We start from the raw sequence: 17,429 nt of genomic DNA on the forward strand, positions 1-17,429 counted from the left end.
TCAGGAAGGAAGGACATGTCAGGCAAAGCCATTCAAACTCTGATCATTTTTGTATTTAAAATTATTCCTCAGACTCCTGACATAGAAGCAATCAGATGCTTCTGAAAGCACAAAAGTGCCCTTTTCTTGAAGAAGTAGGCACTATTAAAGAATTTGGCTGTCTATGCTCCTTTTTTCTTTTCTCACGCTGTTTTTTATTTTACCCTTTTTTTTCCCTTTTTTTTTCTTTCTTTTTTCTTTTTTCCATCTTCCTTCTTTCCTTTTTTTTTTTTTCTTTTTTTTTTTCTTTTTTTTTCCTCTTTTTTTTATTGCTTCTTTTTGGATGCTCCTCCTAAGATAATTAAGTGTATTTCAAAGGCGAATTGGCTAGGACTTTTTCTTTTCCTATTTTATTATTTTCCCCCTTGACTCTGAAATATAATCACACTGCATGTGTGTGTTACTAGTAAAATACATGTTAGCTGTCATTGTAACTGGAATTCACAGAAGCGTAACTCCCCTGTATGGATAAAAGCTGACAACACTCATTTGGAAATAGCACTTTCGTAGAGGGCTGGGCATAATTTATTGAAGGAGCTTTGTTAATAGTTTGCCACTGACTGAAGAAGTGTCCTCTTCCAGGGGGTGAGGGTTGCCATGGTGGACAGCCACGGCATTCCTCGCCGAGCCTCAGCAAAGCGCCAGGGCTTGCCACGTGCTCTGCTGTACAGTTCCACAGCCGCAGAACGCAGACCTGGCGAGGGAGGAAGAGTTTAAGGAAATATTTTTCAGCACAATGGGACATTTTCTTAGCAGCAGCCCAAGATAAACAATAGAAATCCTATTTTTTTTCATGTTGGGTCAAAGCATGAGTTCTAGTAGACTGAGAACATAAGGTGTGTGTTATTAAATGATTTTTTAAAGAATTACTAGTTAGTGACTAATTATTAAATTTTAAGATGTGTTTGCCTTTATGCTCGGACTCCATCAGCATTTTAATTTGGACCAGGAGCGCACTTTTGAAGGGAATCTCTCACTCCATTTTCCCAACTTACCACACTTTTGTTTACATGACACAGTGGTGTTGGGACACATCAGCTGGATTCATTTTGGTTAAAACTAAACTGAGAGGCATGCTCCAGAAGTGCGCCTAATGTACTGCAGATGCCAGTGGATGCCCAGTCCATGGGATCCGGCTGGAGTCAGCCTAAAGCACCCTGTCAAGGCAAGTATACTGGGGCACCGAGCAGAGCTGTTTCTGATGTGCTGTGCTACCTGCTAATGGAGACGTAGGCACATGAAACTGCAATTTAGGAGAAAAACTTATACCTTTCTTACAATTGCAGTGCTACACCCCTCAGGATTTCAGATTTGATATCTCTGTTCTTTGGGGAAGCCTGGATGCAGTGCTGAGCTGGTAGGTGTAACTGTAGTCACCCAAACACCCAGGTACTGCCATGAAATTTGGATTAGGCTCTTATTTTCCATAGTTAAACCCACTGGCTTTAAGGGGCATGATACCATGCAAAGGTGTTTTGGGTATTTTTTCCCTTTTTCTATTTTTTTTGTTTGTTTGTTTGTTGTTTTTTCCCCCCCAGACCCACAGAATGGAACACCATTAGACTGTGTACTCACACGTTTCCGTTTTCCCCAGATATTATTGTGACTTCTTCAGCTCCCATGCAGCCTCCCTGTACATGACCTAGATGCTTTTTCCAGAGAAACTCAACTTTTGAAATGTTCCCAGGAATTTCTGTATCAATATAGTTCAAGTATGTGTTGCCTGGTTTGAAAGTTCCCCTGCCAAAAGAACAGAAGTGATGCTCTGTGTTCTTTACAAATGAGGAAAAAAAAGCTACAGTTTAGGCAGAAAGGGAGATGAGTTGTGGGATGCTATGAGAGTTAAAGCTTTGAATGCTATCGGTATAATTTTATTACATTTTTTTTTCAAGAATTACCAATCAGGGATGTTAGGCAAAATTTTAGGTTAGAACATGTTCTTGGAGAATATGTCCCTTGGGGAACACACAGGGCTCTTGATGCAGAGCCTCACGCAGATCTGAGACTTTCACCTCAGGCAGTAGGGGATCATGTCTCAGGTCCAGAAACACCAAGTTCTGTCCTCTCGGCTGACTAGTCATTCAAGCCATGTAGCCAAGTCCTTTATAAAGTCCTTGGACTTTAGATTTTTTGTACATAAAATATATCAAATACTTTTTTGGATAAACATTGTAACAGGGCTAAACTTGAAGATTAAAAAAAAAAAACATACAAAAATTATATATAATGCACTTTTCATTTAACCTTTTTTGTAAAGATTAGGAAGGAATGTCTTGTTGACATTTTGGTTGATTTCTTCCTCCAAATCAGTATTGCAATTCTTTGCCTTCCCTGAAGCTATTGTGGTGGTGCTGAGGCTATCTCACCTCTCCCAACATGATTTATCCTGAATACCTGGAGGAAGTTCTGAGGACTAAATGTCACTTTTTTCCCCCTTTGGCTGAAGTCTGTGGTGCAGACACCAGCTAGGCAAACTGGTGAAGGCCACAAAGCCTCTGTATTAACCTTACTCAAGAAAGCAGAGGAAACACCATTCCTGCTTATATGGGAAGGTTATTGTGGATCCCACTACACACTTCCAGCCTATCAACCCAATGTATAGACTTGTTGGTACCTAAGGAGGAGATAGCTTCTCAGAGGGATCTACAGAAGTATGCAAATGACTTAGTTGCTTAAATTCCTGTGCCTTTCAGGATGAAAACACTAGATTAGTTAGCCCTGCCTTTGTCAGTATTTATTCTAGACATTACTTTTGGAAAATGAGATCTATCTTCAAATAAGTCCAAGTCAAAAAGTTCTCTGAGTGTTTCTGCTTGCTCTCAACCATGAAGAAAATTGAAAATTATAGTTTACATTTGTGCCTTCTGTGGTATCAGTGTTCATTATAATAGAATGCACATTACAGTGTGACATTAACATAGAAATTACCTGTAGGTGTTTCGCTACAGTAGTGTATTTACAACCAAAGGTACTCCTGGTACAGACCAGTAACAGGGCTATGATCAAACACAGAGGAGGCTGGTTCTACAATATTTAAACTGTGCTCTTGACAAGGATCAGTTTATGAGAATTAAATTCACATTTACTGGAAAAAGCCAGGCTGAGCGGACAGGAATCCCAGACTCCAGCACAGTTCATAAGCAAGCTGCAACTTTCTTACTCACATATTCCCTAGTCGAGGGAATGATTAAATGTACGGTCGTACATCATGCAGCTCTTTGTCTTCTCAGAGATCACCAAATGATGTTTGAGCCCAGCAGTAGCCACAGAGCTCTTTGCTCTTGCCCACTTTGCTATGCGAACTGTCATCCTCGGAAAAGAAAAGAAGAGAAGAGAAGAGAGAAGAGAGAAGAGAGAAGAGAGAAGAGAGAAGAGAGAAGAGAAGAGAAGAGAAGAGAAGAGAAGAGAAGAGAAGAGAAGAGAAGAGAAGAGAAGAGAAGAGAAGAAAAGAAAGACCAGTAAGCAGATTTTGACCACAATCTGCATGGGGAACTTCAACCACTTATCAGCTACTTTTATTACCAGTGTAAATCACCGATCACGTAGGACAAGATGAGACATGTAAAAATAGCTGTGTATAAATTCAACATGATAACAATGATAGAGCCATTTTTTCAACAGTCATGTTAAACTTACTTGTCAATTGTATATTTTCTCCTGATCCCATTAGTTCCAGTCAAGGCTACGTCTATATTTCCCTTCATGGTTTCTGTTGCAGATACTCTGACACATATCTTTTTTCGCCAGCCTTTGAAAGCAAAATGAAATAGATTACGGTTGTAAGGACATTTCTTTCCTAATGGTAAAACTTTTTATACGTCTCAGTGTCTTTCAGGAAGAGGAAAGGATTGCACAAACGTGCTTGTAAGCAAACAAAATGTCACTATTAAGGAAAATGTTAGTTCTCTGTGATTCTGGTAGTAATTTCCTTGACAGTGGTCTAAATAGAAGATCCAGTCTTTGCTGACCTACTGACTATGCCAAGTATTTAATCTGCCATGGCCAATACAGCACCTTGCTCTTCCACTTGGTCTCACTTTCAGTTTTGTAATTTCTTACACTTATGAGCACTTTGGGGAGTCTGATGGGTAGCATGTTAGGTCTCAACTATGAAGTGAGGTCCACTGGACTGCTGTGTTGTTAAAGATACATTAAACAAAACCAGCAGCTTTCCCAGGATGATCCCCATATACAGTGTTTAGTGTTTTTCTTATACCTGTGGACAGCCCAAGAGCTGTTAGGAGACCCTGTCATCCCGCATGTCTTCCTAAGGCAGAAGCAGGGTCTCGGATGCAATAGCATATGCCGATTTCAAGCAACCAGGTTTGGTAAATTTTTGTACTGGCTTTAATTCGGGCTATTAAAAGGAGAATCTCTTCACCCACTTCATAAGGTTATATTTGGGTTCAGGCTATAATTTCTAGCAACTCAACAGTTTATAAATATTGAAATTAATGTGTTCATTCAGATTTGAGAAATGGCTAGTTTCTCTATACTTTTTTAGTTTTTAGTTTCTTTATACTTTTTTACTTTTTGCTCTTATGGAGACTTGATATAAGATTTTTTTTTTTGTTCTTAATTTTGCTTTCATATTTTAGTGCCTAGTGAATAAAGATCCTCTCTCATTTATTGCCCTTGCAGTTCATCACCTGTGATGGATTACAATTTTTTATGAATTTTCTTATTTCCCAGTTCTGTGGCTGCTTCTACATTAATCACAATAAAAACTATACTTCTTATTACTCCCTGCCATCTTGACTTGGTGAGCTTTGCAAAAATATCCTGAAATGATCCAGTTTTATAAATTCTTGCCAATAGAAGCAATGTAACTTTTTTTGATTTCAAATTTTGCACTTTCAACATAACATTCCTCCAGCGTTCAGCTTTATAGAATTTTTGAATCTAATTAACAAAATTTTAGCATGGTTTCTAACTCAGAGGTCAGCATCAGTTGAGCTGTTTCTATAATTATCTCAGCCTTTCCCAGATAATGCTGGTACTGCATGTTCCTGACACCTGAAACTCTAGATTTTGTGCTAAGTGCCACTCGTTAACTCCAGCAGCTCTCTGTAGAAGTGTCAGATATTTGTTCACACATAATTCATCGCCACTTTAGCATTCACCACCCAAAAGAAGCACTTACGAGCATATGGAGGGGAGGGCCCTGTGTTTAAATAAACCTTTTGCTGTTCTTTTTCAGTTTTATGTGAAAACTTATCAGCATAATGACCCATCAGTGGGCATCCTTCTTTCGGACATGGGAAGCAGTCTCCCTGAGGGAAAATAACAATGTGTGTTACAAGACGTTATCTGTTTTAATCCCACTTCTTAAAGTATAAGAAATTAGGGTATTTCAGCTTTTTCCCAGCTTTTTTGAAAAGGTACTTGCTTCTGAGTTCGGATCATATCTTCAGTGTTTATTGGTGTGGTGAAAAAAGGAGCCGAGATGGTCAGTCACCTTTTTTCATCTGACTGAAAATCAACGAGAAACAGGTTGAAAATCTGGCCTAATTCCTTATGCTCTTGCAGAGACCATAAGTAAATACCTTAATGCATGCTGTGCCTTACTACCTGATGTGTAAAATATGGGTAATATGTTTATCTTTCACAGGGCCCATTGAAAGGCTGTCTGCTAATTATTATGGGTGGCTAACCATATTTGCAAGCAGGTCTGGCTGGATATCTCATTCATATGGTAAAGATATTTAAGTTTAGGAATACTGAAGCTTGGGCTCTCACTTTGGAATGTGTTCTGTCTGCTTTTCAGCCTTTATTCCCATGCAGAATCGTAATGAAATTCATCTACCTACATAGATCAAACATTCAGATCAAGACCTTGATGTCCATTAAACTAAAAAAAAAAAAAAGAGAAGCATGTATGTTTTCAGTGAAAGTGATTTAACTACAGTTGGAAAAAATAGTATTGTTACATTTAGACAGTTCAATTTTGATATTTGGGATGTTCTGTAGGAATTGGTATTTGTGCATCTTTGGCTAGTTGGGCATTAGATGAATAAAAAGCTAAATGATCATCATCACTTGTTCATTATGAGACTGAAAAAAACATTTCCCTCACATCGCTAAATTGCACAGGGTTCATGTTTTCAAGTCCTGAATTACATCAAACTTTCAAGTTACGTGGCAACATTGCTACAAACATTAACAAGTTTTCTGTAGTATTGTAGTCATTCCTTTTGGGAGTAGTTGGAAATAAAGTCAGACTTGTCTTCCTTCTTGACCAGCCCTCAGTTATATTGCCAGAATTGGTCCACTAAAAGCCCAGTTATATCAGGCGTGAGACACCAGGACATCATGCTGCTTTCTTTCTTGTGCCACCTGAGGGTTGTGTGAGCAATGCTGTGCTGTATAAAAATCTCCTCTGCCCTACATACTGTGGATTTTTATTGTTTATACAGATGTTTAAACATGTCTGGAATCCAGAGGCTGTCCTCTTGGTGATGGGTTTCACCAGGTTTAGATGGACTTCCCTCAACCAGACTGAGTGTCCCTTACTGCTGACCTATGCAAAGGGTGAACCCAGCCACTGCCTCTCATTGCCCTCTTACTCAGCTCTTGGTATCTCCCTTTGTAACTCTTTTTGGTGTTTGCATTTACTGACTTATTTTCTTCTGGATCTTTTTTTTTGGACTTTTCTGCTTTTACATTTTGCCTGGTTTTTGGGTATGGTCTGGATGAGGGTGGTCAGTGGGTCTGCATAGCCCCTCTGTATCCCATGATCCAGAGCACAGAAGTTGTCCCAGAAATTATTAACAGAAGAAAGGCAGGGCTATAACCCCTCAGATAAATATGTACCTGGAACTTACCAATACAAAAGCTTGATATGTTTCACACTGATACCCAACAAATCCATTGGGAGTGATAATACTCTCAGCATAATATCGGAGACTTCTTTTATGTCCACATCCGATAGATCTATATTCTGGGAAAAAGCCCAGGTAAAAAAGATTAAAGCTATACATTAACATGAAGTCCATGCCAAAACAACACTTGTGGGTCTTTTTTCCTCGAAAGCATTTGTACATATAGCGAAGTCTTTAAAAAAAAGTAATAATTAAAATATGTTTAAAGTGTGAATTATTTGGTTTTACAGTAAAAAGTGTACTTATGGCTACATATATTTTTTCGATGGGGAAGAGCTAGGTTCTAATCTACGTGTCCCTGTGCTCATGCTGAAGTTAACAGAGGTGGAGATGCACCAAGGTGAACTTGGTGCAGCTTCCTGTCCTGCTGCGGGTACTTAACTGCTTTTACTTTAGCATGAGAACCAAGGAGGATTTAGGAGAATTTCCCTTTGATATTTCAAAGACTGGAATAATTCATAGCTACAGCGTTTGTAAAGCATATAGTAGTTACTATGAAAGAGCTTTCATTTGCTCACCATTATCACAACATAGTATTTTGTAAAACCACAGTTTCCACTCATTTCTAGAATTAAAGGTAATTGTAGTAATGATTTTAACTTCAGTGGTGATTCTGTGAAATGTTCTGAAAAGCAAGATGTTTGGCAATGTGTCCTTGATTTTGCCAGAATTAATTGAAACAAGTACATTTTCCCATCAGAGTGAAATTTATAAGCAGTCAGTGCAGGAAAGAAGAAAGTGTTGCTTGGACTATATTTACAGGCCCCTTGTAACACGTATGGTCTTGCCTCTGAAGTCTCTCCTTTATCAAAGCACAATATACTAAAGTTAGCTTGTATAAAAATAGGCTCTACTGCGCTTCAGCGTGTGTGAGGGCTCACCTAACCACAGGGTGAAGTCTTGGAGGCCCTGAAGTAATTGCAAGCTGGCACAGTTTATAGTGAACTCAGAATTTCTCCTACTGTCAATATTTATGCATCTTAAAGACAGACCAGTTGGTATTGACCAGTTGACACACATTGTTCTTTACATAAGGAAAGAAAAAACGCACCCGCTGAAAAATGGTTTTGTCTGTTTTTCTTTAAAATAGTCTGTATCATCAAGGCTTCCTGAGTATGTTTTCTTTATAGTTCCTTCTTTAAATCTAACTCAGAAGGGTCTGTGCTTTTAACTTTAAAAACCTCAGCTCTTATGGCTGACTGACTTTGTGCTAGTGCCAAATTCACTTAACATCTATACAACGGGAACATAATACTCCTCTCCCTACTCCATCAAAAGCTGTAGAAAGAAGTTACCAAATAGCACTTCTAAAGCACTTCATACATAACAGCACTACCTAAATGTAAATATTATCAAACAGAAGAGATATGCATGAAGTAAGGTTTAACCAAGAGGCAGGAGTTAAGTCTGTCTCTATTTTTAGGAGCTGCATGAACAACCAACTCCATCTACTTGTGTTCAATAGAGCTGAGCTTCTCCTTCACCACAAAACATTGCAGACAGCCTCGTGAAACGCCTCTGGAAAATATTTAATTTTTTTTCTGAAAATGCAGACATTGTTATGCAGTCCGATTGGAAAGCGTTTTGGTTCCAAGTGACTTTGTGCACAGCCAGCTTTCAGTCCTCTTTGTTACTAAGTTCTCCAACCAGTTCTAAGCCAGAGTATTTTTGAAAGCAAATTACTTAACTAGTGGTAGGGACTTCAAAACATTTAGCTGTGAATAACAGATGCTCTCATTTCTGTAGGTTAGGATCAGAAGACAGGATTTTGAGGATCCGTTGTACTGGATCCCAGGGTAATTCTGATTAACTGCCCAGTTTTCTTTGAAGAACATGAACTATCAATGGAGCAGTCATTTTATCATCTTCTATATTTTTAACCTTGTGCTGTTCCCTTTGAAGACACTAAAGCTGTTAATGGCCTGGATGAGTATGTCTAACCCCAGTAATATTGGGACTGATGTCTTTCTGGGGAGAAGGGAAGCTCAGATTTTAAAATACTCATTTTTGGATTATTCTTGAATGAAATTTTACCAGTCCTTCATGTGTGGAATTCCCACTGAGGTCAGTCTGTCAGCACAGTGGCAGGCTCTCATAGGGGCTGTGATGAACAAACTGAAGTTTCCATCTGCAATTTGCCTTGGTTAGTATAAAAGAAAATTGGAGGGTATTTCACAGGCAGCTTTAAATTTCCCACTTTTGAGCATTCTCTCCCTACTCCAAATCTGAGCTATATAAATAATATATACATTCAAAAAGCTTTACCTTAGCCTAGTCTTTATTTCTAACTGTAGCTTATAATAGAGGTATTACTTTAAAATATATTTACCTCTCATAAGGTGATTGATATCCCGAGTTGCAGGAGGTACTCGAAGCTGCTTGCATCCTGGCATCTTCTTCCCGCCATTTGGGTAAAAATCCAGGTGGCCACAAGTCTGAAGAATCCCTGGAGCTGAAATGCACAGTGAATGGAGGCTGATCACTCCCAGGTGTGCTGTGGCCAACCTCTGCGTTGGTGTCAGTCTTTGTGTGAAAACTTACCAAAGTCAAAGAAAAGATGACCAGCGTGAGTATGAATTATATCAACAAATTTTGCATCTGAAGGATCCAGCCTAACCATTGTGGGAGTATACTGGAAAAGGGGCCCAGCTGGATCCAAACCTAAATAAATGGAGATATGTCTGATTGAGTAAATAATACTAGATGTGTGTACACTGTATGTCATTACATTTCTGCCTTTACTCCACATATAAAAATCTATTTTGTGGTTCACAGCCAGCGAAACAAGCAGGGTTTTAATAGAAAGATGTCTGGAGGCATTGCAGCACAGTAAAATGTGGAAGGGTGCTTGGCTTACTTTTGGGGAACAATGTTATAAGAAGAAGTGTTTTGGGGTTTTTTTGCATGTTAGTGAAGAATATGAAATCTTGATATGTTAATCTGAGCATGTAGATTTGTTTGAGAATTTTTATTTGGTCAAAAATCTATTTTTATTTCCAAAAGAGCTTGGTTGAAAACGTTACCCCTTCACTTCAGTGTCAGTGAGCTCTCTTTGGGGCTAAAGCAAGAGTTCTGATCCCAGTTTCCCTGAACTGCTTACGTGACTGTTTACTGTGTACACAGCTTAGTCAAAGCAAGGCCTGTGCAGAGAAAAGAACTGACTGGAGGAGAAAGGAAAGCAGAAAATTGTGAGCCTTTAAAAAAAAGTGATATGCGAGTGTCTCATGACAGTCTGTCTCTCTGTGTAGCTGTGTGACTAACAGCTTTCTTCCTTTTCAGGTTGTTCATGGCTATTTACTGTCTCATCCATACCAGATCTAGGATTTTTAACTTTTCATTTCAGATTTTCAGTCTTTTGAACTGCTGAAAAGTCATGTTAGAGTGGGCTTTTAAAACCAAATATGACAATGAGTTGCTAGTGTTTTACAAGTCTGTTATTCCTCATGTAATACAGTATTTTGTTCCTGTTCTTTTATATCATTAAAAATCATAACCAAGTGATCCCTGGGACTTGTTGTGACTTGTGAAAAGTGACCTCTATTTAGCCACAGTCGGGACAGTTAAGCCTTTCTGATCTGTTGCAGTTGAGCCTTTCTCAGAGCCGTGAACGTTGACGTGTGAAATGCACGGCATGTGATAGGACACGGATTCGTTTGTGTGCCATCATCCTAGCTGTATACCGTTAATTATGAGAAACCAGCACATTGCGGTCTGTATTATGCGTTTATAAGGCAGCAGTGATTCTTCAGTTCTCTTAAGTTGCATGAAAATATAAAGCTTCATCAGTTGAAATAGCTTCAGTACCTGTTATTCTTCCAATGCCAGGTTTCCTTCTGCCTGCTTCCCCTGCGGCATGTGCTCCAAGACTATGGCCGATTAAATGAATGTTGGCAGGAGAGTAGCCATAGTCTTTCTGTAAAGATGCATGGAAAGGAAAAAACAAGCATGTTAAACGGGGGATACAAGCCTGTGGCACTGCATCACGGCCCCATGCTGTGCCAGGGCATGGCCAGAGCAGCGGGCGATGGAGGGAACGTCTTGGGTGGGAAGTTACGGTTGCGGGTGGTGCGATCAGTACCTAAAGAGAAGCAGTTCCCAACTCATCCCATCCTCTCTTATATCATGCCTCTGGAAGGGAGTAATCTCTGTCAGGAATTGGCCCTTATGGCAGAAAGGAAGGAAAAGGTAATTTCTGCACATAGCTCCCCTACATTTGCTCTGATTGCTTATCCAAAAGGTGAATGACCCCACTGCCTCACCCCTGAACCTGTCTGTCCAGTCAGGATAGCGGTCAGTGGTGAAGGAGTTTTCAGTGCCTTTGTCTGTGGCATACCCTCTGTGTGAATCAAGCGGTCATCCTGCTATGGAGATGCTCCACCACGCAGGTCCTGCAGGATGGGGGGGACCATGGCTGCTGGTGTGCCAGGCTCAGCTGAGGTTCTGCACGGGAAGCCTGACATTGGTGGCTGCAGAAGAGTCGCTTCTCTGTGCTGCCATTCCTTTCTTGGAGGAGGCAGCGTGTGTGTGTGACCCACAGAGGGATGTTTTAACTGTATCGGTCCTCTATTACCACTCTCCACCATGCTAGTTTTGCTAGACAGTCTCCAATCTGATGTCTTATCCAGTAAAAAGCCGATCATGAGCAAAACTTTCAGAAACTACGGCCTGTCAGCCTTTAGGGACGTGCTTATCTGTGGTCTGACACTAACGTAGGTGTTTCCATTTGTGTGGGATTAGAGACTTTTTATGACATTTTCAGCCGCGTTATTGAGTACCTCTGTACTTCCTGACTCTGTTGCATCAAACCTCAAGGTGCCACCTTGAACACGGCCTTTACCATACGGACTATGCACTGGCTTTCACGTTCCACGGATACTTGTACCTCAAGAAAGTTCACCAGATATGCCAGCTCAGCCCCCACAATGCGGACGTTGTTAACTGCGTCGGTGTACAAACCACTAGAGCCACCTCTCCAGTCAGTCAAAATGCAGTTCACGTCTTCAGTGTGAAACATGGACTGGTGGAAAACATGAAAACAGGAGAACAGAAGCAAACAGGCATGAATTACGACTGTAGCAGGGTATATCCAAACAATATTTTGTTTTGCTATAGCCGGGGACTCACCTTGTTTATGTGACTGGTAAAGACACATCTTTAGTATATTAATTCCTACTAATACTTAAGAATCAACACAAGGAGGCAGAGTGGAGCCAGTGATTTGAACACTGTATAAAGACACATGGAAGCTTGCTTCAGTTCTTTTTTCCATTCCAGAGGCCTTGGTAGGGTTTAGGGTATCAACTTCTCTTAATGACAGTACCCCAGTTAGAAAAAGAGGATAGTATGACTCCTTTTTTATTGTCCAATCTTTATTCTTCAAAATTTGTACGCTTGGATCATCTAAAAGGATTCACAAATTTGTGTTCATGTGCTCAAATTTTTCAGCCCCAAAGTTCATATATTTTAACCAAAATATTCTATTTATACACTTCTGGCAATGGAACATTCTGATTTTTCATTTTGAAACAATTTCATTTTTGAAATGTGCCTAAATAAAATGAAACCAATCTGCTGAACAAAGCATTTTGTTTTTATTACATCAAATGCCTCACTCAAACTGAAAAGTTTATTTTGACTTTTTGCTGAGGTGAGAAAAGTGACTTTTTTCCCCTTTACTATTGGCAAGGAATTGAAAAATCAATTAATTGTAGCTTTCTCTGTGGAGGTGAATGCAGCAAAAGGGCATTTAGCAGAAGGCTGAAGTGCACTATACTCATAGCTAGGAACAAGAGGGCGGTCATGTGGAACTGAGCTTCATTCTGAGGTTGTTTCCCCTCATATATTCCCTGAATTAACGACAGAACAGAGGTGTAAATTTTACGTGGGAATTTTAAGCCAGTTAATGGGGTGATGTGGATATTTGCACTTCCAAATACAAGTAAAATGACTGTCAGACAATAGTCATACCATACCCTGCATATATTTGTTATCCAGGGGAGGTCTGCTCCAGCAAGATGGCCATGTATAATGAAGCGAGTTTTCCTGTCTGTTCGGAAATTTGAAGCTTTGATAGTTGAAGGATTTGTAGCAGAAATTTTCTGTGTCAAAAAAAAAACAACCAACAAACAACACAACAAGGATGTACTGCTCCGTGTGCATTTTGATACAAGGCAAGAGTACCCCAATGGTTAAGGCATAGTTCTGGACTCTGAAGAGATGCGTCTTGTTCCTCACTCGTAAACTGCCTTGCTGGGGGATATCTATTAATCAACTCAATAAATGATGCATTTCCTCTAGTTAATTGAACTAATGATATTGGCATCTTTTGCACAATGCTTTGAGATATACTGCTACAACATGCCAAGTAAATACAAGATTTTATCAAACTTGGCCATAGAAGTAGAAAGATAGCATCTTCTGCAAGGTGTTATGTGGTTGACTTTGAATCTATACCTATTTTTCTTTCTTTTTTCTTTAAAGACAAGACCTTCATTGCTAAGCTTATTTATATTTTATGAGAAAGACCACCAGACTTACAACGTCAGAGGCTGTTGGTATTTTGGTGTTTATTAAGAAGGAAGGCATTATTTTCTTTTAAAGAAATTCTGAATACTGGGTTGTTTTAAAACTTGGCTCTTACTTTTTGTTATGGTTTCGTAAGCTTAAAAGGGGATGTCATGCACTAATTAGAACACATATCACCTTCAGTGAAAGACTGATTAAAGTTAAAACCTCATAGGCCCTCTCAGCTAGAGATATTGGAATCGTTCTGAGGTGACTCAAAGAGGAGAAATCATTAAACACCTCCACTGTTTGTGGCTGCCATTTATGTAAAAAAAACAACTATGAAGCCTTTTTCATGTAATGTAAGCCAACAACAGCAACAAATTGCCCCCTTCCCTTTTCTTATTAATTTGCTTCATTTTTCTTGCTCTTTGTCCTAGTAAAGTTCACACTCTCTGATGGTCATTTCTCTTCTTTCACCAGACTAGTCTATAGCTCCACAAAACTGCTTCATGCTGTGGAAGCGCCCAGCCCAGACACCTCCAACACCTCAGGCATCCTGCTGGGAGCTTTTCCCAGCACTTGCTGATCTTCAGAGGAAAGGGCTGACACGCTGCTGGTGTCTGTCAGTATGTTCCCATTTGATCCATCCTAGAGTCCTGCAGGCTCCTTTTAATTACTTCCATTTGTCACTCTGTCAGTCCAGAGCTTCCTCTCGCTGCCACTGGTTTGCAGATGTTGTAGATAACCTCACCTTTTTACTTTTTTTCTTCCATACAGCTCCAGGCTGCTGTCCCTATGCTTCTCTACCTGATGTGTTTTCATGAGGGATAGCCTGGTTCAACTCTCTGTAAGACAAACCTCCAAACTCTCTCTAAGCTATATCTTCCCACGTTGTTTTCTTTAGCTTTTTAGTCTTCATTTTCCCTCAGTCTTATTCTTCCAAAAAATGTTTAATGTTTATTTTCTTTATCCATTGACATTTAATTATCTTTTTGGTTGTTTCCTCCTTTTTCCATATATGATTTCATTCTCTCCTTCATTTTTTTCTTTAGTCTCCTGTTTTCCTTTCTAAGCTTTCCTTTAATTTTTCATCCTATTTTCTTTCCCCTCTCTGGTGAACACAGATACTTTCTCTTCTGATCTTCACTCTTAACTATTTACCTGCCCTTAGGGCTCAGTGTTGGCCACCACATAAGCAGAGCCTCTGAGACCAATCGTATCTAGTTCAGAGGACCTAGTGATCACGTGTATGAACCACATCCCTGAGTTGCGTGTATGGGCCTGAAAGATGGTTTTAAGCTGGAGACACACAGGAGCCAAAACTGAGCTTTCCTTTTGTACTGCCTTCCCTACCTCTGGCTTTGTAATGCTAAACCTGAAACTGAATTTGGGCTATTAGCTTAGCATACAGAAGTATATAAAATATATCCAAAATATCTTAGATGACTTGTGTTAGCAGGCTATGATTAATATGTTGTAACTATACCTGACCTGTCAGAGAGCTGAAATGAGATGAAAGGAAACTCGGGTGGACTGTTCATGGAGTGTGTAATGTAGAACTGGGGCCTCTCCTGGGAGACTTTGAGGGTAAATATGGGAGAAAAGAAACTGTCTGTATAATTTGTTGAATGTGTAGTACACTATCAGTTATTAAAAAAAAGCAGTTTCTTACTTGATATTTCATGATGTTGTCTCTAGTGTAAAGGAGAAAATTGGTGTTTACAGCTTCTGGAGAGCTGGGCAAGCCTGCTAGTTGTCTCCCTGGGATCCCAGACCAAGGGGGGCTATCCGTAAAGCATCCAAGCCTTTTGTAGCAAACTTCCCTTCCTGGGGTATGCAAAGAAGAATGTTAGTGTTCTGGGAACATAGCAGGTTAGGCTGCCTCCAGTTTACAAGAAGCTGGCAGGACAGTGTTTAGACCAGGGAAGTGGAAAATGGCTGATTCAGATTAGGATGGCTCCTGTGTTCATTTTTCAGTCAGGGGCTCCGTTGTGCTCCTGTGCCTTGTGCATGTAGCAGGGATTTGAACTTCAAGACCGATTCCTGTTGCAAACACAGTGTAGAGCTCAGTTTGGTGATCTCATGACTTATTTTGTCAAACATATTGTTAACACAGCCATCGGAAAAAGACAATAAAATTGTGGTCCTTTATGGATCTAGAGAACAAGTCAGCTTTTGCTGCCAGCACAGAGCAGTCCTTCAAATTAATGCTAATGCTCCAGGGATTATCTAAATTGTTATTTCTTGTGCAACGATTCATGAAGGAGTAAAATGAAACTAAAACATTAAAATAGATACCTCTGGTTGCTCCATAGCGTACACTAAACACCTCCTTTATTTTTTATCACTGTAAGATTTTAGTGGAAGCAATGAAGTGGAGTTTGAGTGGAAGCCTAGAGCAAAGCACAGCCTCAGAAGTGTGGTCTGTGCCTGAAGGACTAGAGTTTCCCAATTTCTATTGTGGCTTTAATACAGTAATGATGCAAATATGACATATGGGTGTTGCCTTTAAATGCTATCCTTACCCACTATTATAGCACAACAGTTGTGAAATCCCAAATAATTTTTATTGCTATTAAAAAGCTACTGAAAACAATGAGAAACTATTGTTACCTAGGTTAGGTGACAGATTCATACTACATCAGACCATGACTTACTCTATTCGTTGCTCTGTACGAAACACAGGGGTAGATTGATAGATACTGGAAATACATCTAGAGAAAGGGAAGATTTAATTGTGGAGCTGCAGCTAGAGACTCCACAAGTGATCCAGTCATTTTCCCAGGGGTCCTTGCTCTGATGCCAGTGAACTTTTGGACTGTGTCTTTTTGTTTCTCTCTGCTCTTTCTGTGTGTTTGTCCGTGTTGAACTATTCTTTCCTATCGGTAAAGAGATGCTTTAGACCAGGACTGTTGTTCTCTGCATAGCACTGTGAAGAGTAAGTGCCTAGGCTGACATTACAAGTGTTGTAGCTACCATAAATGCTGGTGTGGGTTGAGGGTGGGTAGCAGAAACTGTTCTGGAAGAATTTTAGTATCAATAAATATATAAAAATACATTTCTAATTCCCATTCTGTTTGCTAGCTGCAAAAACCTTTACAGAATTAAAGTAATAGGTTAAATGAGGGAAAGACATGATGTAACTCAATGCTCCTCATTAATAAGTCTTTTAAGTCCATTCCAAAGCAGATCCTTTTTCTAAAATGTAGTTATTCTGGTGTAAGCTGCACACAACAATTTTTACTGTTTATAGTTTTTATCAACTATGTGTCTTACCTTTGACTGCATCAAGAAGAAAGAGAGTAGTGATCCATACTGCAAACATCTAAAGCAAATAAGAACGCAGTTCAAACCTAATTAAAAATAGAATCTGGAATTCACCTAAGGGTTTCCTTGACCCATTAAAAAAAATTATAGTGACCATAGGAGTACTTCAGGCATTTAATGAGTTGGATCCAAAAGAATCAACACTTCCTTAAAGACAGCAGGGTTTCAAGAAAATACCTTTGGGATTCTTTCTGTTTGTCATGGAGATTTTGCATACGTGGGATATCCTCTAAGCACCTCTTAAAGATTGTCTACCTGACTTTGACAAACAGAAGCTTTTTTTTTTTTCTTGAGCTGCAATTTATGGGCAAGCAAATGAAATTCTTAAAGGATTTGCAACAACATTTTTTTACAGAGTGGTTTCTTCTAGCATTTAGTAGAAAAGGTACTCATAGAACTGCTGTTCAGTGATTGTATTTAAAAGAACCCAGGAACAAACTTCATTTGTGTTTCTAAATCATACAGATAGTCTTGAAAACTCATTTTGATCATTGCTATCATCCATGTACATTTATCAGCCCTGATCTGCTTGATCACTTAATCATCAGCTGATTGGTAAGCATCGGAGTAAGTGGAACCAGTCATTTACTTTGAGGTGAAGTAGGGAAAGCCTTTTAAGTGTAGTCTTACTACTACTACTAGTAACTTACCTTCAAAGGAAAGAAGATCATTCTT

General features: G+C 39.4%; 1 protein-coding gene across 1 annotated transcript; it reads right to left on the bottom strand.

Annotated features, from left to right (window-relative positions):
- Positions 1–1,610: 1,610 nt before the first annotated feature.
- On the bottom strand, positions 1,611–16,752 carry LOC309588922 (pancreatic lipase-related protein 2-like; the record flags this gene model as incomplete). Its single annotated transcript, XM_082308734.1, has 11 exons — positions 1,611–1,779; positions 3,676–3,787; positions 5,183–5,312; positions 6,864–6,979; positions 9,250–9,372; positions 9,462–9,581; positions 10,725–10,833; positions 11,803–11,937; positions 12,893–13,018; positions 15,100–15,254; positions 16,704–16,752. 11 exons carry the CDS (start codon positions 16,750–16,752, stop codon positions 1,611–1,613), a joined length of 1,344 nt encoding a protein of 447 aa, XP_082164860.1.
- Positions 16,753–17,429: the final 677 nt, after the last annotated feature.

Source organism: Platalea leucorodia (genome assembly GCF_965183815.1).
Source record: "Platalea leucorodia genome assembly, chromosome: 4".
In the NCBI taxonomy this organism is placed as follows: Eukaryota; Metazoa; Chordata; class Aves; order Pelecaniformes; family Threskiornithidae; genus Platalea; species Platalea leucorodia.